The sequence below is a fragment of the Puma concolor genome, chromosome D4 (genome assembly GCF_028749965.1).
Source record: "Puma concolor isolate L17-30 chromosome D4, mPumCon1.1.hap2, whole genome shotgun sequence".
In the NCBI taxonomy this organism is placed as follows: Eukaryota; Metazoa; Chordata; class Mammalia; order Carnivora; family Felidae; genus Puma; species Puma concolor.
The window spans coordinates 59513983-59536355 of NC_141679.1; the positions used below are offsets into that span (position 1 = coordinate 59513983).

The 22373-nt window shown below is 36.3% G+C and overlaps 1 protein-coding gene across 3 annotated transcripts in view; it reads left to right on the plus strand.

Annotated features, from left to right (window-relative positions):
- The window catches only part of ZCCHC7 (zinc finger CCHC-type containing 7), a 252484-nt gene that overhangs the window by 197218 nt on the left and 32893 nt on the right, over window positions 1-22373 (plus strand). For all 3 annotated transcript variants that reach the window (XM_025912942.2, XM_086683539.1, XM_086683540.1), the window contains 3 exons: window positions 2056-2099; window positions 3357-3482; window positions 4408-4578. In XM_025912942.2, coding sequence (XP_025768727.1) covers window positions 2056-2099; window positions 3357-3482; window positions 4408-4578 — 341 coding nt within the window. The remainder of the gene's footprint in view (window positions 1-2055; window positions 2100-3356; window positions 3483-4407; window positions 4579-22373) is intronic.

Consider the following 22373-nt stretch of genomic DNA (forward strand, 5'->3'; position numbering starts at 1 on the left):
GTTTTGTGTACTTGTTGATCAGTTTTCTACAGTAAGAATATACTATAGCTTCTAAGAGGAGTTAGTACACAACCTGGAATACTGTTGAATTCCACAGGAATGTTGAAACAATCTATAAGTTTATTTATTTTGAAAGAAAGAGAAAGAGAGTGAGCAGGGGAGAGGCGGGGGGGGGGGGGGGGGAGAGAAAGAATCCCAAGCAGGCTCCACATTGTCAACATGGAGCCTGACACAGGGCCCAATCCCACAAACTGTGAGATCATGACCTGAGCCGAAATCAAGAGTCAGATGCCTAACTGACTGAGCCACCCAGGTGCCCCAAAGCCATCCAAATGGAGTCGGGTCTCCCTCTCTCAGACCTTCCCTTTTTTCACTATTCTCTGTTCCAGTATAAATGTATTTGGAATTGGGGGTGATAACAGTTGCTATTTTGCATCTCACTGATTTTAGGTTTTTATTTTTTTAAGACAGTATTAAATGAGTTTTTTAATTAAAGTGATTCTTAGTGGTCATTTTGAATTTTAAAGATGAAGGACATTGAGACACAAAAGGCAGCTTTGAAAGTTACAGCAAAGCATGCTCCTTAGATGGATCTTTTGAATGAAAGAATAACATGGACGGTGATGATGAAGGAATAGAAGCTGCTGCTATTTAATGTATTCTCCACTCTCAGTATATGGATGCAGCCTCCAAATTTTACAATGGAAATAATCATCAGCACAGCATCTCTGCTCTCCTCTGGATTGGTCTTTTTGTAAAGCAGCCTTTTGGTTTTCTTAGTAAAAGTATTTTATTTTAAAATATATCTCTAGACACTTACTCCTGGTAGGCCTGGGGAAACGTAGATTACTTCATGTCTCCTCAAAGTTCCTTTCAAATTAAAGAGTCCAGTTTGATTTGTGTTTTTGAGATAGAGAAGAGGAATAGATAGGAGGAAGGAAGAAATCTTAACTTTGCTTCAAGGAGAGAAAAAAAATCTTTCAGTCCTTTGTTGATACCTTAGCTTCTGCATTAGTCATGTGTCCCTTCCTCCGTGGTCATAAGTAGACCAAAGGAATAGCAGCAATTTGCAAATTTGTAAAGGGACAGTGCAAAGAGAAGAAAACAGCTGATAAAGAAAAATGTAGGGCTCCCAAACCCCCTAGGTTTTTGTAGTTGTATTTTTAGATCAATCAACGGTTTCTGGATATTTGGCCTCCTTGTTTGTTGTTTTGTTCCACTGTGTTTGATGTTATAAAATACAGTGCTAATTTCTAGCCTCAGTCATGAGATGGTATTTAAAGTTCAGTTTTTTAACCTGTTACTACCAAAGTCAACTACAATGGGAAGCTAGTAGACACCGTTAGTGCTGATATCGGAAGAAAAAACCTTTCTTCTGCCTGCTTGAGTCTGAATGGTAGGGTCCTGAGAATTAATTGCTGATAGATTAACAGAAGTGTGGGAGCACTTGGTAATGAGCAACTGAACTCAGTTGCCAGAGGTAAAGGTTTGTTTACCAACTTTCATAAACACAAGTATTTAGGCTTCAAAGGATGGAGGCTTTTGATGATGCTAATTTTTACAACTTGGGTTTTTTGGAATGTCCTAGAAGCCAAGGTCAGTCGCTTCCTTGACTAGAGACTCTAGGTTGGGGGAGGGTGGTGCTATGCAGCTGACTTTCATAAAGCTCTGCTTTAGTCAGATAAGGGAAGTTTAGATAAGATTGCTTTCTGCATCTGTTGTTGGGTTTTTGGTTTTTCACTTATTTTTTTTTATATTTGTTTATAGCTTGATGGTTTTCAGAGCATTTTCACATATCTCATTTGATTTTCACAGTAGTTTTTAGGAAGATGGGACAAATATTCTTATTCCCATGAATTACACAGGTGAGAAAACTGAGGTTAAGAGAGGCTAAGTATTTGTTCAGAGCCACACAGAGCCAAGATAAGAGGTTAAGGTATTCACATTTCTCACTACACCTTTGGGGTCCAATTTCAGTACTAACAAATTGAATAATGTCAATCTATAAGTGCTTTAAAAGGGTCAAGATTGAGTAACATTTTATTTGTTTTGTAGGAGAAGATGGTGTAAATTGGTTCATCAGTGACAAAGATGCTGAGGTAAAATCAAATTGTTTTTCAAAGTTATGAATAACAGATTAATAATTTCCTTTGATTTGAAATTTCCTTTCATTTCATTATGATAATTTGATAAACTTTTTAGAGATAGCAGTGGTCTGAGTATGTTGCAAGAAAAAGTTTGATTGTAGTATATGGTGATTGAATTTTTCAGAAGTGTGGTTCAGCCTTGATTTTTGTCAGTCTGTTAATTGCCGTAGTGATTTGGTCCCCTTTCCCTTCTGTTTCTTCTGCTGTGGTGAGTCCTCTCAGCCCATATTGCCTGGTACCACTAAAGATCAACACCGGAAATAACTGCCTCTTCAGTGTAAGGAAATGGTTAGTCTATATTTAGCATGTGGCAGGTGTTTGTCTTTGTCAATTATTAGCCTTAATTGTGACAGATGGTTAGAAAAGAGAATAATTTTACAACTTGGAAAAAAGAAGTTTTAAGAGATAATTAGATTTTGTCTACGTGGGGCTTACCTGGTCAATCCAGCAGAATAACAAGTACAAGATGAAAAGCTTTTTCAAAGATTAGAATTCTACCAAACAAGATAAAAAAGCATGGTTGGCATTTTTACATATTCCCCTTTAGATATTCCATGTGGTGTGTTTTGCTAATATTCTCTTGCAAGACACTAGATTTTGGCTAGAATATGGGAGAGCTGGAATTGGATTAGTGTAGGCAGAATAGGTCTTGAAAGTACTCTATTGGAAGGAGATTATCCATTGTCTCTTAGAAATTATAATCCAGCTTATAGGCAGTAACCCTGGGCTGTTCAAAAGAAAGAATATATTCAGTAGTGATAACGGTTTTATAACTTTATAAAGGACAAAATCATTTTTTAAAAATTGCCCCAAATAAAATTTTAAGAAAGCTTCTCAGTCCGAAAAATATGGTGTATGTTCCTATATAGAAATCAGCGATATCTTTGACTCTGAATGCCACCAGAATGTCTAAATGATGCATGTCAGTGCCCCTACTAGACCTGAACTGTAAATAGAGAAACATACAAAAGAAATGGAACCATATGGAGAAGTGTAAAAGAGTGAGATGAGGGACAGACAAGTAGAGTTGTCTTCATGGCAACCCATTTTAAGTTTTTATTTCTTTTAAGAACACAAAAGTTCTCTGTTGCTGGTTTCTAGATTAAACAGACTATGGCTGTTAATTCTTTTGAACAAAGTAAAATATTTTTAAATTAATTAATTAAAATTAATTAATTAATTAATTTTTAAATTTTTTTTTCCTCCTAGGCCCAGATAGTTAACAATAGATCATCTGGAAGATGGACCCACCGATACTATTCAGCCAACAAAAATGTTACCTGTAGAAATTGTGACAAATGTGGCCATTTATCAAAAAACTGCCCCTTTCCACAAGTATGTGAAATACGTTTCTCTCCACATTGTTACTTTATAGTCTTAAGGGTGGGCCCTATAACCTTATAATTCAAATCTTGTACAATATATGTGTGAATTTCATGTTACATTTTCATGTAGGTGATAGCCAAAATAGTAGCACAGAAAGAACAATGAAGTTTGAGTCAGAAAAACCTGGAATCAACTTTAGCTTTCTTTCCATTAGTAATTGCACAAGCTTAGGCAAATCATTTCACCCTCTGTGCCTGTTTTCTTGTCTATAAAATGAGGATTCCTGAGACCCCTTTCATTTCTAAACCCTCTACAGCTTGTTTCATTGTGGGCTAATTTTTATTGTTAGAAAGTTACCATTTTAAGCATTTATAAATGTTTATTGGTGTAAATTATGTTAGATACATCAACCTTTGGAACAACATAGAACTAAAGTTCTTGGATGTTCTCTGACACACAGTAAGCTCTTAAGAAACATTCCTTCCATTATTCCTTCTTCCAAATGATATGATTGTCTTTCAGATATTTGAGACAGCTCATATATTTCCTCTTTGTCTTTGGTTCTCCAGGCAAAGCAGCCTCTTTCAGTATTTGTTGCTCCTATGACTTAGCTTCCAGATCCTCATCAACCTGCTTTCCCTCTCAAACACAATCCACTTTGTCAGTGTTCCCACAAGATAAAGCATAAGAAGTAGATGCCAGTTGATACTACAGGCACAGTAAGCCTTTTTGGCAACCACAGAATACACATAGCTTGTGTTAAAGCTCTGATTTCAGACATTTTGTTTGATTTTACAGTTATGCTCAAGATCTAACCTTCCCTGGGGTCTCAAATTGGAAATAACATTTTATGGAATTATAGAGAAAAGGGAAAGTTAATCTTCTATTTGAGACTGAACTATTTTGCTAAAGAGACTTTCTGTTTGCCACATAGAAAGTCCGCCCCTGCTGCCTCTGCTCGGAGAGAGGACACCTCCAGTATGCCTGCCCAGCCCGCTTTTGCTTAGGCTGTTCTTTGCCTATGCCTTCCACTCACAGATGTCTTGAAAGACCTTCCTGGAGAAAACGATGTGACCGATGTGATATGATAGGCCACTATGCTGATGTGAGTATCCTGCATAGAACTAATTTGTCAGACTTTGGGGGCAGTGTGCCAATTTGTAACTATCAGTCAGCCTACCTAAAAGAATATTCTATTCTAATTCTGTTCTAATATGTGTGTAATGATAGCCATGTCCCTTTGGCTGTTGATCATCTAAAGCAGTGTTCTTTTTTTTTCTTTAAAAAAATTTTTTTTAATCTTTATTTTTGAGAGAGAGAGAGAGAGGGAGGGAGGGAGTGGGGGAGGGGCAGAGAGAGAGGGAGACACAGAATCTGAAGCAAGCTCCAGGCTCTGAGCTGTCAGCACAGAGCCCGATGTGGGGCTCAAATTGACAAAATGCGAGACCATGACCCGAGCCGAAGTCGGATGCCTAACCAACTGAGCTATCCAGGCGCCCCTAAAGCAGTGTTCTAACAGAGATCTTACTGAATGGTTCGTCGGGAGGCAGCATCAACAAATAATTGTAAACCCATGCTTGCCCCCTTTGCTTAATGTGCTTGCCAAGTAAAGGTCGAAATGAAAGAGGTATGTAATAAATAACATGTAAATTTATATGTCCGTTCATGCATAGTTACATGAAAATATATACCCACTTAGCAGTTGTATACAAAGGTCTATCTATCTGAAGCCTGGCTTGATGCTGCTTATTGATGGTTCTTGCTGATAGAATAGTCTTAAACAAGAAGAAGGACAAAATCCCCAGTACTTTAGATCTGCTTATCTTAGTTCTTTCTTTAGATTAAAAAAAAAAAGGGGGGGGGGCGGTAATTTAAAAGACATTCAGTTACTTGTAGCACGTTAAATTTAAGCACATTGTTATCTTGGACATCATTTTACATCATTTGGGATTTTAGTCACAATTTCAAAGACCAGAGGGGCTGTGGAAGTTAATATATTTTTTTAAAGTAAGGATCTTTTAATTTGTATTTCCCAAAGACATGATACAAAGCCACAAACATTTTTCTAATTTTATTTATATTGAAATATCCTATAACCTTTTCCTAAAAAAAAAAAGTAATACGGCTTTTTGTTAATATGAATTTCAGATTAAAACACACTAGAAGATGAATGTTTGGTATATATGTTTCTCATGTAAATATATCAGTTATCTATTGTAATTTTTAAAATGTCTTTTTAAACAAAAACAGGGTCACTATCCCATACGTTGTCTTACAGCTTCATTTTTTTTCTGCTTAATTCCTTATGAATGTATCACTGTATTAGCTCATAAAGATCTACCTTTCTTATGGTTAATTTTTATTCCACTGTATGGATGTACCAATTTACCCAGCTGTTTATCTACCAATACATCTAAATTTATAGTTACAACCCATTTTTTTAAGCAAACAGTGCTGCAGTAAACATCTGTGTGTGTGTGTGTGTGTGTGTGTGTGTGTGTGTGTGTGTGTGTGTTGTGTGTATAAGATTATTTTATTAAGTCAGATTCTGAGTGGGATTGTGTAATTAAAGGATATGTATATTTACATATGGATAAATATTGTCAAATTGTTCTTCCAAAAGATAGTACCAATGGGGGCAGCCGGCTGGCTCAGTCAGTAGTAGAGCATGAGACTCTTGATCTTAGGGTTATAAGTTCAAGCCCCGTGTTCAGTGTAGAGATTACTTAAAAATAAAATCTTCTGGGGTGCCTGGGTGACTCAGTAAGTTAAGCGTCCAACTTTGGCTCAGGTCATGAACTCGCAGTCTGTGAGTTCAAGCCCCGCATCGGGCTCTGTGCTGACAGCTCGGAGCCTGGAGCCTGCTTCGGATTCTGTGTCTCCCTCTCTCTGTGCCCCTCCCCTGCTCATGCTCTGTCTCTCTCTGTCTCTCAATAAATAAATAAATGTTAAAAAAAATTTTTTTTTAAACAAATAAAGTCTTTAAAAAAATAAGTAAATAAAAGGTGGTACCAATGTATCACCACCTGTCAGGTGTATTTAAGAATGCTCTTAACATTATAATTGATCTTTTAAAATTTTGGCCAATCAGATAAGGAGAAAATGATATCATATTGTTTTTATTTGTATTTCTTAGGCCACTAGTGATGTTGAATGTGATTCTCAAGACAAGGTGTAGAAATAGAAGTTATTTCATTCTAGGGGCACCTGGGTGGCTCACTTGGTTAAGCGTCCAACTCTTGGTTTCAGCTCAGGTCATGATCTCACAGTTTGTGAGTTCAAGCCCCACATCGGGCTTCGTGCTGACAGTGTGGAGCCTGCTTGGGATTCTCTGTCTCCCTCTCTCTCTGCCCCTCCCCTGCTCATTCTGTCTTTCTCTCAAAATAAATAAATACAAACTTTAAAAAATATTAAAAAAGAAGAAGAAGATGCTGTTATTTCATTCTAAAGTAGCTAAAGTGAGGCCCCTGGTTGGTTCAGTTGGTGGAGCATGTGGCTCTTGATCTCAGGGTTGTGAGTTCGAGCCCCACGCTGGTTGTAGAGATTACTTAAAAAAATAAAATGAAATATTTTTTTAAAAGTAGCTTAAACTTACTTTTTAATATTTACTAAGTTTTAAAATTAAAATCCTAAGTTGGCTTGGTTTTATACTTCTGTTCTCTACATTATGTTGTCAATTATAATTTTTTTAGCCAGATTTTCTAGTTTGAGTTACATTTAATAACATATTTCTTTACTCCTTTCTTCTAATAAGCTCTTACAAATATGGTCTTATTTGCCTGTGATAACAGAAGGGTCTCAGACATTATCATGAGCAGTGTTTTTTTTGTTTGTTTGTTTGTTTTTTTAAATAAGAAACTAGCACAGAACAGTTAAGGATGATTTGTAAAAGGTTATATAATCAGCTGTGAATTAAGTCTGTAGTCCATTCTGCTTAACTTCTTAATTTTGGCCTCTAATGTATGTTAAATTCTTTATCTAAAATGACCTTGAGGATTAATAACCCCAGTGAATGTAAGGTTTTAAGATTGGGTTAGGCTGTGGTCGACTTCAGAGAAGGCACCACCCTTTCCTCTAAATCTGCCAAGATCTAACTTGTTGGGTGTTTTTATAATTATGTGGTGAATGTTCTGGACACTAGTTGATCTTTTTCCAGCCTTCCCACCTTGCGTAGGATTCCCCCAGAGCCCAATCAAACCTGGACTTCACTGACTCCATCTGCAGAAGCTTATAGTCCTTCCATCATCTGAGAAGCTCTTCATGAGAATTCACTTGGAAGCAGAGTCATTGTGGCCTCAGGTTGCTGGAACAATTCAGCCAGTCCCCCATACATGCTTTAAATTTATCTTAAAACCTGGCCCTCCACACAAAGTATTGCTTCCCTTGCAACCCTCTCAAATGCTTACTGCTCATTCCTTCTTTCTTTTTTTAAAGTTTATTGATTGATTGATTGATTGATTGATTTTGAGAGAGAGAGAGCGTGCATGTGTGCAGGGGAGAAGCAGAGAGAAAGAAAGAGAGAGAATCCCAAGCAGGCTCCACACTGCCAACAGAGCCTGATGCTGGGCTCAATCTCACGGTCATGAGACCATGACCTGAGCCAAAATCAAGAGTCAGATGCTTAACCGACTGAACTACCCAGATGCCCCTCTGCTAATTTTTTCTTGACCCACATACATGAATTACATTGTTTAGGATTGAACTCTTTCTCCCTCATTATGGTTGCTTCAAAGTCCTTACTCCTCCCTCTGTATATGAGTACTTGTGGCTTATTAAAGGCCCATACCCTCTGACAATACTGTCCTCCACCCTTCTTTGTCATTTTCATCTTTCTACCTGCTGAACTTACTGCTCATTCACAGAGGATTTCTGAAGCCCTGGGTAATTATAGATGCCATACCTTATCAATTAAGGAGATTAAGAAACTTCCATTTTTGCTTTATACTTTCCTGTAGCCACACTACTGATCTCTGTAATGCCACAGTGCCAGTTATATGTGCAAAGAGAATTTGTAGTGAAAACTGGTGAGTGGTATTCATATTCTTGCTGTAATGAAAGAATTTTCCTGAACTCTGCTTGGAAATGCCTCATTTGTTAACTACTGCATGAAAGCGATTTGGTTCAAATTACAGAGTTTTATAATGTAAGGGATAGAAAGATGGCTCAAGGCCTGCTAAAGTTAACCTGCATCATTGATACCTTCCAAAGGAAGAGAATCTGCAGTGTGGAAAGAATCTCAATTCTGACTCTGCCACAGATTCTCTTCTCTTGTCAACAGTTTTTAAATATACAGAAAATTTTAAAGTATGTGAACACATCTTGCATACACAGTCCCATTGTGTAAGGTATATCTGACATTTCCAAGGTAATAATAGCTATAGTTAATTACTTACTGAGTTTTAAGCACTGCGCTAAGTGCATTACTAACTAGGAAAAGGGGAGTACTTTTTTCACTGCTGTATCCTCAGCACATAATAGGTACTCTATAGATATTTGTGATTGTGTCATTTATGTAATCCTCACAACTACCGTATAAGATATATACTGTTTTTTAATTTTTATTTTCTTTTAATGTTTATTTATTTTTGAGAGAGACAGACAGACAGAGCATGAGCAGGGGAGGGACATAGAGATAGGGAGACAGACTCCAAAGCATGCTCCAGGCTCTGAGCTGTCAACACAGAGCCTGACACGAGGCTTGAACTCACAGACCACAGGTCATGACCTGAGCCAAAGTCGGACGCTCAACTGACTGAGTCACCTAGATGCCCCTTCCAGGTCAGATTTTTAAATGAGTAGAAGAAAATAACTTACACTTGATTCCTTTCATTAAACATTTGATGCTATAAAAAATGCTCTCTTAAATATCTGCTATATACTGATTTTTAGCAGGTCAAAAATTTCTTTTAAAAATGAGAACTCAGTATAAACTGTAGGCTTTCACAGACAGTAGTGGTTAATAAATGTTTCTTCAATAAATACATAACATAAAATGGAAAACTAGTGTCTTTTAGTTTAATTTTGGTGATTTTTTTAAAGGTTAGCTTAATCTTGGGGATTTCTAGTAGAAAATGTAAAGTACCTAGTACAACCATCTTCTAGTTATGGCTTCATACTTGTATAAAGAGTGAAGAATTATTGAATATTGTTTTTGTCCAGGTAGTTATTTAAGAAAAGGGGATTTATTTATTTGATCTTTAGTCAACTCCAAGGAACACAGAATGGCATTCCTATGCCTCTTATCCTTTCGCTAGTCTTATTGAGATACTAGTGGCCAGAAACAAGACTGACTGAAACACAATTATTGAGCTCAGTAACTGAGCCAAGATTTGAATTAAAGTCTTCCTTAATTCAAATATTTTGTTATGTGTAATAGCAATTAGTTCTACCTTTGTTCAAGAACATCTCCACTGTTTAATCACCCAAATAAACTTGTTATATTTGTTTATCAAAAATTTGCTGGTTGCCTACTACATGCCAGGCAGTATTCCAAGTACTAAAGAAATAAAGATGAAGAAGACATGGTCCCTGCCTTCAAGTAGCTAAGAGTATAATAAGAAAGGCAGACATGTGAAAGAACAATGTAAAAGTGATGTGATGGGAGGTATACCAGGGTGGTGAAAATTAAATGAGAGAATATCAGAAGACTAAGCTTGGTGACTTGCAAGTCATAGATAACTGGGAAGTATAGAAAATGACATAGATCATAGGAGGGAGCCAAGAAACTGTGCCTGTAATAACATGTCACCTGTCTCTGGAAATACTGGCTATAAAGTAATGCCATAGGAACTCTTGAACCAGGCTACATGAGTTTTTCTGAAATAATATGGACTTGAAACATACACAAGGGTCAATATTTTCTGAGCACTTGTTTGCTTACCTACCTGTTCTTAACCTTCAAAAGCAAGGCAGATTGAGGAAGGCAATCTCTAGCCATTCCTAGAATATTTCTCCTTTCTGATTCTGTATCTGTTCCACTCATGGAAAGCCACTTTCCTATTGTGTCAGAATTTAATACATTGTTTTAGCCCTGGAAAGAATGATTCACAGCATAATCCAGAATCTGAACACTGTTCATCATTTCTGCCACTGTACCCCTAGCTTAAGCTGCAAGCATCTACTGCCAGGATTACTCTAATAGCCTCCTAAACTGGTTCCCTGCTTCCTTGCCCCTTTATATTCAGTTTCCAGTAGGTGGTTAGAGTAATCCTATCTATCTATCTATCTATCTATCTATCTATCTATCTATCTATCTTAAAAGATTTTATTTTTAAGTAAGCTCTACACCTAACATGGGGCTTGAATTTACAACCCTGAGATCAAGAGTCACATGCTTTACTGACTGAGCCAGCCAACCACCCTAGAGTAATCTTTTTTTAAACATAACCCAGATTACATCAATCCTGTATTCAAAATCCTCAAATAAGACTTTGTATCTCTCCCAGAGTAAAAACTAAAGTCCTTAGAATCACCAACAAGACCATATGTGATCTAGCTTCTTGACCACATCTCCTATAGTAAGCCATTGCTTACTCCACCTGGTCTCCTTGCTGTTCCTTAAAAGACCAAACTTATTCTTGCCTCTACCTTTTGTTCTGTCTGCTGCATATCCAGGTATCCACAATGACTTACCTCCTTCATGGCCTTTACTCAAATGTCCCCTTTTTAGAGAGGCCTTCCCTGACCACCTTAATTGAGATAGTACTTCCAACATTCCCTGCCCTTCTTCCCTGCTTTGTTCTTCTCCATAACACCTGTATTATACATTCTAAATGTATTTTTCTGTCTCCCCTAATTAGAATGTAAGCTCCATGTCTGTTTTCAGACATGTTCAATGGTATATCTCCAGCTTCAAGTGAAGAGCCTCACCTGCATAGGAGCTCAGTAGGGTTATTGAATAAGCAAATTAGTGAATTCGGGGCAACAGACCCCACTTACCTACCTACCCTCCAGTCATGCTTCCAAAAGTTGTCAAATCCTGCATATTGATACATAGGCTTGGCAATTCTCACCTTGACTCATAATACTTAAAGTCAAGTTTCAACAGGTTTTCCAAAAGCTGTGTGATAACCTATAGTATGCATAAAATAAAATGAAATATCTAAGGGAAAGGAAATCCTTTTTCTTATTTTCCCTCCCACTTTCTTAAATGACCAGTTCTACTTTCCTTAATATTTTCTTTAGAGATTTTCTTTAATATCTCCGTTTTAAATGAGTATTATAGGTATTGATGCTGTCCTGTGTTTTCAGTCTGTCAGCCGTCAGTTTTCATATGGAAAAATCTCCTCTGTCATTTTGTGATAGAATATACTGTGTCATCTTTTTCACACAAATCGAGAAGAGAAAAAATAAGACTAAAATTCTGGTTACCTTCTACAATTCAAATAATCATAGACAAACTAATTTTCCTACCAAACTTAATTGAAGTCAAGACAAAAAAATATATCATTGTAATAGATCGATATGTATGTTCACATAAATATGTAGTTCTGCTGACACCTAAACATTACAACTACTTTTTAGAGTAAAGAAAAAATCTGACTTAGGTTAGAATACTTTATTTCTCTCACTTTTTTAAGTAGAAGTAGAAGTTAAGTAGATTCTGTGCTTAGAGGTGTCTCACTCTCTTGTTTGGTGTATGCAAAACTCAATGTAACTGAAAATTCATATGTGTTCATTGTTCAGGGAGTAAATCCTGGAATTAGTAATTAATAATTCATTGGAACTGTTCCCAAATCACCTGATAAATGAATATCTGAAACTTTTCATGGATATATATGTGTATATACACATATATATCCATGCTTATGGAAATAACCTCAGAGGGTAAAAAGTTTTAACTGAAGGTATGTAATTTAGCACAGTTACAGTTTGAAGGAGAAACCCAGTCCTTAATTTGAAATTCTACTAAATAGTATACTTTCTCATCATCTGTGACTAACCTGAAAAATTCCCCCAGTCTCTCTGACTGTCCCTATAGCACATACTTCATTACCTAGCATTAGTTACTTTCAGTAGACCTAGCAGATTGAGAGCAGGTTTACATTTTCTTTATAGAAGTTAAAAGAATAAGTTTGTAGAGGATAGAGACCTTTCTCTTTCTCTGTACCACTAACTTCCACCAAAAGAGGGAAAGGATTGTCCCCTTAAAGTCTGTTTACCAAAATTAACAGCTTTAAAAACTAAAGGGATAAATAAACTTTAGTTTTTCATTGAGAATTTTGTGGGATGTGGAAATGAACTTTTCAGTGCAGTCACATTGGGAAAACTGGAGTCTTTGATAGAGCAGTACACCACTGGGAATTTTATTAAATTTCAAACTCATTATACTTATTTATTTATTTATTTTTAAATTTTCAGTCCAAGTATAAAAGTCCATATAGACTTGGACTTGAATCTCACTATTAGATCCAATAATAAGGTCAAATTCTGGGACATAGTTATCTTTTCTGTCAATTTTAGGTAGTGAAATTAAGGGAAATCAGATTCTCATTGACACCTGGAAGGCTAAACATTTTATTTACTAAGCATTACAGACTAAAGGTCAATTCATCTGAACATTATAAATCTCGTAGTTTTCTGATTGAGTTCTTTTATTTTTTAAAAGTTTATTTAGAGCATGTGTATGCATGCATATGGGCGGGGGAGGGGCAGAGAGAGAGAATCCGAAGCAGGCTCCATGCTGTCAGCATAGAGCCCAACCTGAGGCTCAATCCCACAAACTGTGAGATCATGACCTGAGCCAGAATCAAGAGTCAGACTGTCAACCAGCTGAGCCACCCAGACGCCCCTGATTGAGTTCTGATCTTCCTTCATGAACAAAAATAAATGGGGTAGAAGAATGCATACCAAGCTACTAGGCTGATAACACTAGATTTCCTCAGCTGACTGGTAATGGATTGGAAGAGGGATAGGAGACATGATTAGTTTTGCCTTTATTTGTTTTTTTTTTTAATTGTATTATTGCATTTATTTAAAAACAGAAAAGAGACTATTATTTCTGCAAAATTTCAGTTTAACAACAAGTGTGATCTTGGCATGTTGTACAGCCTTCTAATGATTATTGCCTTGATCAAAAAAAAGTAATAGGCTATTTAAGAATTTCAAGAACTCAAGTAAATTCTGTAATGTTATGAGCTAATTGAGCTTTTAGCTATATAATGTTAAAATAATTCTCCCTGGGCACCCCTGGGTGGCTCAGTGGGCTAAGCGTCTTACTCTTGATTTTGGCTCAGGTCATGATCTCATGATTGAGTTGGCGGGATAGAGCCCTACTGACAGTGTGGCCCCTGCTTGGGATCCTCTCTCTCCCCCTCTCCCTGCTCCCCGCCCCCCAACTCATGCTTGCTCACGCTCTTTGTCTCTCTCTCAAAAAATAAATAAATAAATTTTAAAAAATAATAATTCTCTCTGTGGTCGTAGACACTAAAAGAAAAGCATACACCCTAAGAACACTAATGGGAGAATTTCAGGTATATAAGAAGATAATACTCAGCTTTTAAATTAATTACCTCATGAAGTATTATTCTAAACTTTTATTATTTTTTCCATAGCCAGTGATCTTTTACACAGGAATTAATAATGAAATAAACTACAGTGTTTTCACTTACCTGTTCCTCACAGACCAGACCTCTGAGAAAACTAAACTTTTCCATGAGTGAGTTTGTCAGAGACCTGTACAATCCTTGGTAGATACCACCTCAGTTCCCAATGCTACCAGATTGACAGAAGTCTCTCTTTAAAAAAAAAAAATAATAATAATTTTTTCTTTTTTTTTGGAATGAGCTGATAGAAAAAATTAAGGCATACGTGAAGAACTGGTAGATCTAAAAAGGAATGAGATGGCACCAAATGTAATAAACTTGTTATGAGAAATAGGAAAAAAAGAAATAGGAGGAAAATTGAGAAAAACCCAATTCATTTTTCACAGTGTGAATACAGAAGATAGAGGAAAAGTGGTCCAAAGGAAAATGAACAAAAGAAATTCTGATTAAGAGAGCATGTACCCACTACAAGAGGGGGAAAAAAGTCCCACACCTATCTAGACATATGCTAGTGAAATGTCTGAATGTCAAACAAAAATCAAACATCCAGACAGAAAAATTAAAAAAAATTTTAAGTCCACACATATTACACACACACACACACACACACACACACACACACACACAATCAAGCTTGCATCAAACTTCTCCTGTGCAGTACTAAATTGCAGAAGTACTCTATTGCAGAAGGCAATAGAGAAATCCCTAGAGGGTAGAGCATTCTGAGAAAAATAGATGACATTGCCAAGCTGTTGTTCATTTGTGAATTTATTGGAAAAATCAGAGAATAAAATTAGCAGCAATGAAGAATGAAACCAGGAAGGCATAAAGTGAATGTATGAATACCTCCTGTTGATCTGTTTTTAAACTTCTTACAAATTTTAGAAAAAATTCTTTAAAAATGTACTTTGAAAGCTTACAAGTATAAGGATAAAAATAGGACCAGAAATATCAATGATCACAATAAATAAATGGATTAAATGCTCTTATTAGAAAATAAACATTCCAATGTCAGGAACCAAAAAGGAAAAGGGAGAGTAGCTTTAACTTAAAAAAAATGTCCATCCAAAGAAACCATTAATAATATTAAATGACAGACCACAACTTAGGAAAGATTTTTATAAAATACATGATAGGATAATTATTCTAATATGTAAAAAGCTCTTATAAATTAATAGGAAGAAAAAAATGTCTTAATAATCAGGGGCTCAGTTGTTTAAGTGTCTGTCTGACTCTTGGTTTCAGTTCAGGTCATGATCTCACAGTTCGTGAGTTCGAGTTTGCACTGGGCTCCGCACCGACAGTGCTGATTTTCTCTCCCTCTTTTTCTGCTCCTCCCCTGCTTGTGCTTTCTCTCTCTCAAAATAAATAAATAAACTTAAAGTAATCAGTGTTAGAGAAGATAATGCTTCTGGAGTTCACTAATGGATGTTTGCAAAGATATATCTACAAGGAGCACCTGGATGGCTCAGTGGATTGAGCGTCCGACTCTTGATTTCAGCTCAGGTCTTGACCTCATGGTTCATGAGATCAAGCCCCATCCGTCTCTGTGCTATCAGCACAATTTGGGATTCTCTCCCCCTCTCTCTCTGCCCTTCCTCCACTCACACTCTCTCTGACTCTCTCAAAATAAAAATAAGTAAACATTTTTAAAAAAGAAATATTTAAAAAGAAAAGATATATCTATAAGATCATTCATCTCAGAATTGTTTATAATGAAAATTAGAAGCAACCCAAATATTTAACATTCCAGCTGATTTAAGTAACTTACAATACATTTCATATAATGGAATACTCTTCAACTATTTAAAAAATGGTATAATAATGAATATTGAAATATAAAGAAGTTACTAGTACAGTAAGTGAAATACATAAATTATAAAACAGTAGATGAAATATAATCCTGTTTCCATACAAATACACATATTTATAAATATATATAGATTTACATAGAAAAAATCTAGAATGAAGTCTTCTAAAATGTTTACTATAGTTAAGAATTATAGAAGAGTCACCTGGGTGGCTCAGTCGGTTAAGCTTTGGCTCAGGTCATCATCTTGCAGTTCGTGAGTTCGAACCCCATGTGAGGTTCTGTGCTGACAGTTCAGAGCCTGGAGCCTGCTTCAGATTCTGTGTCTCCCTCTCTCTCTGCCCCTCCCCCTCCCCCTCCCCCTCCTTTTCTCTCTCTCTCTCTCTCTCTCTCTCTCTCTCTCTCTCTCTCTCTGAAAAATAAACATTAAAAAAAAAAAGAATTATAGAAGAGTTTATTTATTTATTTATATTTTAATTTGAGAGAGAGAGAATCCCAGGCAGACTCCCTGCTCAGTGTGGAGCCTGACAGAGAACTCAATCCCACAACCCTGGAATCATGACCTGAGCTGAAATCAAGAGTCAGACGCTCAACTGACTGAGCCACCCAGGCACCCCTATTTTATATTTTTATAATGAATATATATTCATTTTATAGTTTTTTATCTTGATGTTTAATGTGCAGTACTCTATTGCCACTTACAATCATTTTAGGAATAGTATCTCCAGTAACCAATCTAGCCTATGTTCATTCTTAAGTAATTACACCCACCTTGGGGCTCAAACTTAGAACCCTGAGATCAAGAGTCACATGCTCTACTGTCTGAGCCAGCTAGGCACCCCATTCTTCTTCTTCTTGTTCTTTTTTAAATTTTTTTTTTACATGTATTTATTTATTTATTTTTTTTTTTTTTTCCAACGTTTATTTATTTTGGGGACAGAGCATGAACGGGGGAGGGGCAGAGAGAGAGGGAGACACAGAATCGGAAACAGGCTCCAGGCTCCGAGCCATCAGCCCAGAGCCCGACGCGGGGCTCGAACTCACGGACCGCGAGATCGTGACCTGGCTGAAGTCGGACGCTCAACCGACTGCGCCACCCAGGCGCCCCACATGTATTTATTTTTGAGAGACAGAGAGAGAGCACAAGTAGGGGATGGGGCTGTCAGCACAAAGCCCGACACGGGGCTCGAGCCCACAAACCATGAGATCATGACCTGAGCCAAAGTCCGACGCTTAACCGACTGAGCCACCCAGGTGCCCACCCCATTATTCTTATTTTAATAATAAAATTGACTTTTTTCTTTTGGTGTTCAGTTCTATGAATATGTATAGATTCATGTAAACACCACCACAGTCAGGATATAGAACAGTTTCACCACCCCAAATAACTGTCTCATGCTATCTCTGTATAGTACCTTCCCCTGATTCATAACTCTGGCAACCACTGATTTGTTTTTAATTACCATGGTTTGTTTTTAAGAACATCATGTAAATGGAATCACACCATTATATAGTTTTGAGACCAGCTTCTTTCTTTCACTTACATTATGTCTTAGAGATTCATCTGAGTTGTTCCATATGTCAATAATTTATTCCTTTGCAGTATTCCATTGTATGGATGTATTGCAGTTCGTCCATTTACCCATTGAGGAACATTTGGGTTGTTTATAGTTTCTGACTATTACAAATAAAGCTGCTATGAATATTTGTGTATAGTCTTTTATGTGAATATAGTTTTCATTTCCTTGGGGTAAGTTTCCAAGTGGAGATTGCTGGTCCTATGTATGTTTAACTTTGTAAAAACTGCCATATTGTTTTCCAGAGTGGCTGAACCAATTTTGCATTCCCACCAGCAAAGTGAGAAGTCCAATTGCTCTGTATCCTCTCCAGCATTTGGTATTGTCAGTATTTTTTATTGTAGCCATTCTAGTAGTTGTGTAGTATCTATCTCATTGTGGTTTTAGTTTGAATTTGCCTAATGGCTAAAAATGTTGAATACACTTGCATGTGCTTATTTGCTATCTTTATATCCTTTTTAGTGAAGTGTCCTCATCCTTTCCTGGTTTTTCATTAGAGTGTTTATTTTCAGATTGTTGTGTTTTGAGAGTATTTTCTACATATGATATAAAGGGTATTTTAGATATGTTATTTCCATACATATTCTCCCAGTCTGTAGCTTATCTTTTTGTTCTCTTGACAGTTCTTTGGCAGAACAGTTTTTAAATTTGGTGAAATCCAGTTTATCAATTTTTTTTCTCTTTACTGGATTGTGCTTTTGATGCCCTTTCCAAGAATTTTTTAACCAACTGCAGTTAACAAAGATTTTCTCCTGTGTATTATTCCAAAATGTTTATGGTTTTGTTTTATATTCAGATCTATGATCCATTTTGTGTTCCTCTTTCTATAAAGTGTGAGGTTTAGGTCCAGGTTTATTTTTTTTTTACATATGGATGATCAGTTGTTCATCACCATTTGTTAAAAAGACTGTCCTTTCTGGGGCTCCTGGGTGCCTCAGTAGGTTGAGCGTTTGACTTCAGCTCAGGTCATGATCTCATAGTTGTGAGTTCAAGCCCCACATCTGGCTCTCTGCTGTCATTGCAGAGCCAACTTCAGATCCTCTGCCCCCCTCTCTTTTTGCCCTTCCCTACTCATACACACACACTCTCTCTCTCTCTCTCAAAAAAAATAAAATAAAATAAACATTTTTTAAAAATTTAAAAAAAATAATAAAAAAAACTATTCTTTCTCCAATGAATTGCATTTACATCTTTGTCAAAGATTAAATGTCTACATCTGTGGATTCATTCCTGGAGTCTGTTCTGTTGCATTGATTTAAGTATCCATCCCCTCACCAATATCATATTGTCTTGATTATTAATGGCTTTGTAGTATTAAAATCAGATATTGTAATAACTTTGTTATCATTTTATAAAATTACTCTAGCTATTCTAGTTCCTTTCCCTTTCCATCTAAATTTTAGAATGAGTCATGTATACCTACAAAAAATCTTGACGGAACTTCGATTGTTATTATAGTCTATAGATCACTATGGAGAGAATTGATTCTAACATTTTGAGTCTTCAGTCCATGAACATAGTACATGTTTCCATTTATTTAGATCTTTAGCGTCTCTTATCAGAGTTTTGTAATTATCGTTTATACATTCTCTACATAGATTTATACCTAAGTACTTCATTTTTCTTGGGACTATAGCAAATGGTATTGTTTTTGTGGTTTTCAATTGTTTATTGTTTATATGTAGAAAACAATTTGGAATGAAATATTTTTAAATGTTTGCAATGTTATCTCAGGTGGTAGTATTATATAGGTGACTTTTATTTTTTGTTTATCTGTATTTTCTCTCTTTATAATGAATATGCATTACTTTTATAATATTTAATGTTGTTCTTTTAAGAAAAAAAGGACAAGCTTCTACACTAAAATTACTACACTATTGGCACAACTTTGGACCTAAAGGTGATTACTTGTATGCCTGACACGTCCAGCGTGCTCTAAGATTCTTGGGAGAAGATGAAAAGGAAATTCCCCCAGGAGACTCCCATGAGAATTAGAGAAGTAGAACTGGATATCGGTGAATAATTACAAATAAAAGGAGTTCATTGTAGTTGGTTAAGATGAATCAGGTTAACTTTCAGTAGTTTTAAACAACTTTCTACATATTTGTTACTTATGATGGACTTTGTGTAATTGGTTTATAAATAAAGTTCTGAACTCCCATTTTAAAATTATTTTACCTTTAGTTTATCTCTTATGAATCTGGTTTAAAGCTTCTGGTACCTGCTAGGGGGCTTAGGGAAGCATTGTGATATTGAACATATGAGAACGAGTTCACAGTTATCTCAGAATGTCAGCACCAGTACCAAAGAGACAATGAAATCAGCTCCTGGCAGTTAAAATTGAGGGATATCGGGGCGCCTGGGTGGCGCAGTCGGTTAAGCGTCCGACTTCAGCCAGGTCACGATCTCGCGGTCCGTGAGTTCGAGCCCCGCGTCAGGCTCTGGGCTGATGCCCTAGAGCCTGGAGCCTGTTTCCGATTCTGTGTCTCCCTCTCTCTCTGCCCCTCCCCCGTTCATGCTCTGCCTCTCTCTGTCCCAAAAATAAAATAAAACGTTGAAAAAGAAAAAAAAAATAAAATAAAATAAAATTGAGGGATATCATCAACAGAGTTTTAATAGTTGTTCAGAGGACGTATTGGGTTTTTGTAGAAATTGGAGAGATCTGAAAGCTATAAAAAGAGGGAGTTAGAATACTAGACAGAAAATAAGACCTTCCTTCACCTACGTACATGGGTTATGTATTCACTACTAATGTGGCTAGATAGATTCCCAGAGTGATAAGGATCTTTCCCTCCGGGTTTCTCCTTCCTGGTAGGCACTTTTCTCAGACTTCAGGTGGTAGTTGTCTAGTTATTATAAGAAAGAAAGGCAAGAGAGAAAGGCTAGTGAGATGCTGAGATTTTTATTATTTAAACATCGTGGTAAAAAGGAATTAAGTAAGCTTGAGTAAACTGAAGAACAGTATGTCAACTTTGAGAGTGGTATAGAATACTTCTGATTTTCACCAGTAATCAGTATATTTTAAGTTTTTTATTTCAAAATTTAACTATAAAATCTGAGATTAGATTTATCTGACCACATGTTCTTTTCTGTGTATTTTTGAACAACTAAGAACGTTACTGAGTGCGCCTCAGTTAAATGTAAAAATAGGCACATTGCACATGGTGCGGTAGTTGCTTATCAACATTTCTGAATCCTTTTCTTTCCATAAAGAAGGTAGCTGCAAGCAGCTGTATCCCGACAAAATCTGTATTTTTCATTTATCCTTTTCTTTTGAATCTTTTTTTCTCACTCTCTTCATCTATATCAACAGCTCACTTAAATGGTGATTTTTAACCAGTCTCTTAGGTTTGGCCACATCTAAGAGTTGACTGTTTTGCAGTAGATTTCACTTATTTCAGCTACCTTATTGATGCCCTTTCCTCATGATCAGTTTTTGCATCAGAAGTATGGAGGGTGCCAAATTGTCATCATCATAGCAATATTTAAGACAGTTGAGTGTTAGCTATGCATCAGGCATTGTCCTAAGGAGTTTATACTTACCAACTCTTCAACTGTCACAACAGCCCTTGAAGAGGTACTCTTATCCCCATGTTATTAGAAAACAGACATACAAATGTATAACTTGCCCAAGATAGTAAGTAGTAGAGTCAGGATTTGAATCCAGCCGTTTTGGCTCTAGAGTCACTGATTTTAGCTGCTACGTTGTCATGTTTCATTTTACTAGTTCTTGTATTGTACACCCTTAGCTAATAACTAGCAGGTATGCTACAGACATCATCAACTATTTGTAAAATTAACTTATGTCAGTAGTATAGAATTAGTCAAGATGTCTCCAGAAAGATTTGTGATTCTCCGATGTGAAAAAAGTTTTTAAATGGAAATACGGTTGCTTGAGTTCTGTATGATTTGTTTTATTTATTTATTTTTTTTGGCTGGTTATTTTGATATAATTTCCTATAAAATAAGAGCTGTTACATTTTCAAATAAAACTGGAATATAATCTATTACAGACAAACTTTATGCCCTCATAACTGCACTTAAGGAGAATATCGAAGAGAAATATCTTTGAGCAAAAAATTAGGCTTGTCAGTTTCCCTGATTACAGAGGATTAAGAGTATAGGGATTGATTAAAATTTGACCTTGGATGGAAAGATGTTTTTATGAATTCTGGTTCATTTTGTCAGTTTAGAGATAGAGACCAATGCGTGGCTTTCCATACTGATAGGTGAAAAAAAAAATTATGTAGATTCTGTACACACTGCCACATATATCTGTTCTATGTTTACAGCTCCTTTTTATTGTGAATGACAAATTCTTACACAGTAAAATAAAACAAACACTATTAAAACAGTGACTTATCTTGAATTTTAATTGTGTATTTCTGTAATTTCAGACCAGAGTGGTCTTTATGGAATTTCGATTGAAGGCTATGCCCAAGATGCTCTCTTCAAAATACTCCTTGAAGGAGAAATTTTATTTCACGTATATTCAGAGTACAGTATATGTATAATAAGATACATAAGTATTTTTGTGTATCTGAGTAATGTATATACACAGTGACTACCAAAGTATCTGGACAATCAAATGACTTGATGGCTATAATTCTATGAGGAGCCTGCTGACGAGGCTTCAGAGTAGGGACATTCTTTTTAATGAAGGCACCTAAAATTACGTTAATGTGTGTATGGAAAAGTCAAGATGGTGGCTGAGTCCAGGGACTGGCATGCTTTTCCTGTCTCTTTCCATTCAACAAATTTCAAACGAAAATTTTCTCTCTATTCTCCTTTATTTATGTTATTCACCATCAATGAATATTGCTTGTTTTATTAAATCTTTTGTTTTGCCGCAGTGACTTGAGGGGGCCAGCTCCTAACAACAGAGGCTTTGACAAAGCACCAGAGGATTCTGTTAAAAAGTTGTGTTTCGTAATTGTAGTTGTCGTGTCAGAGCCTAACTGACTTGGAG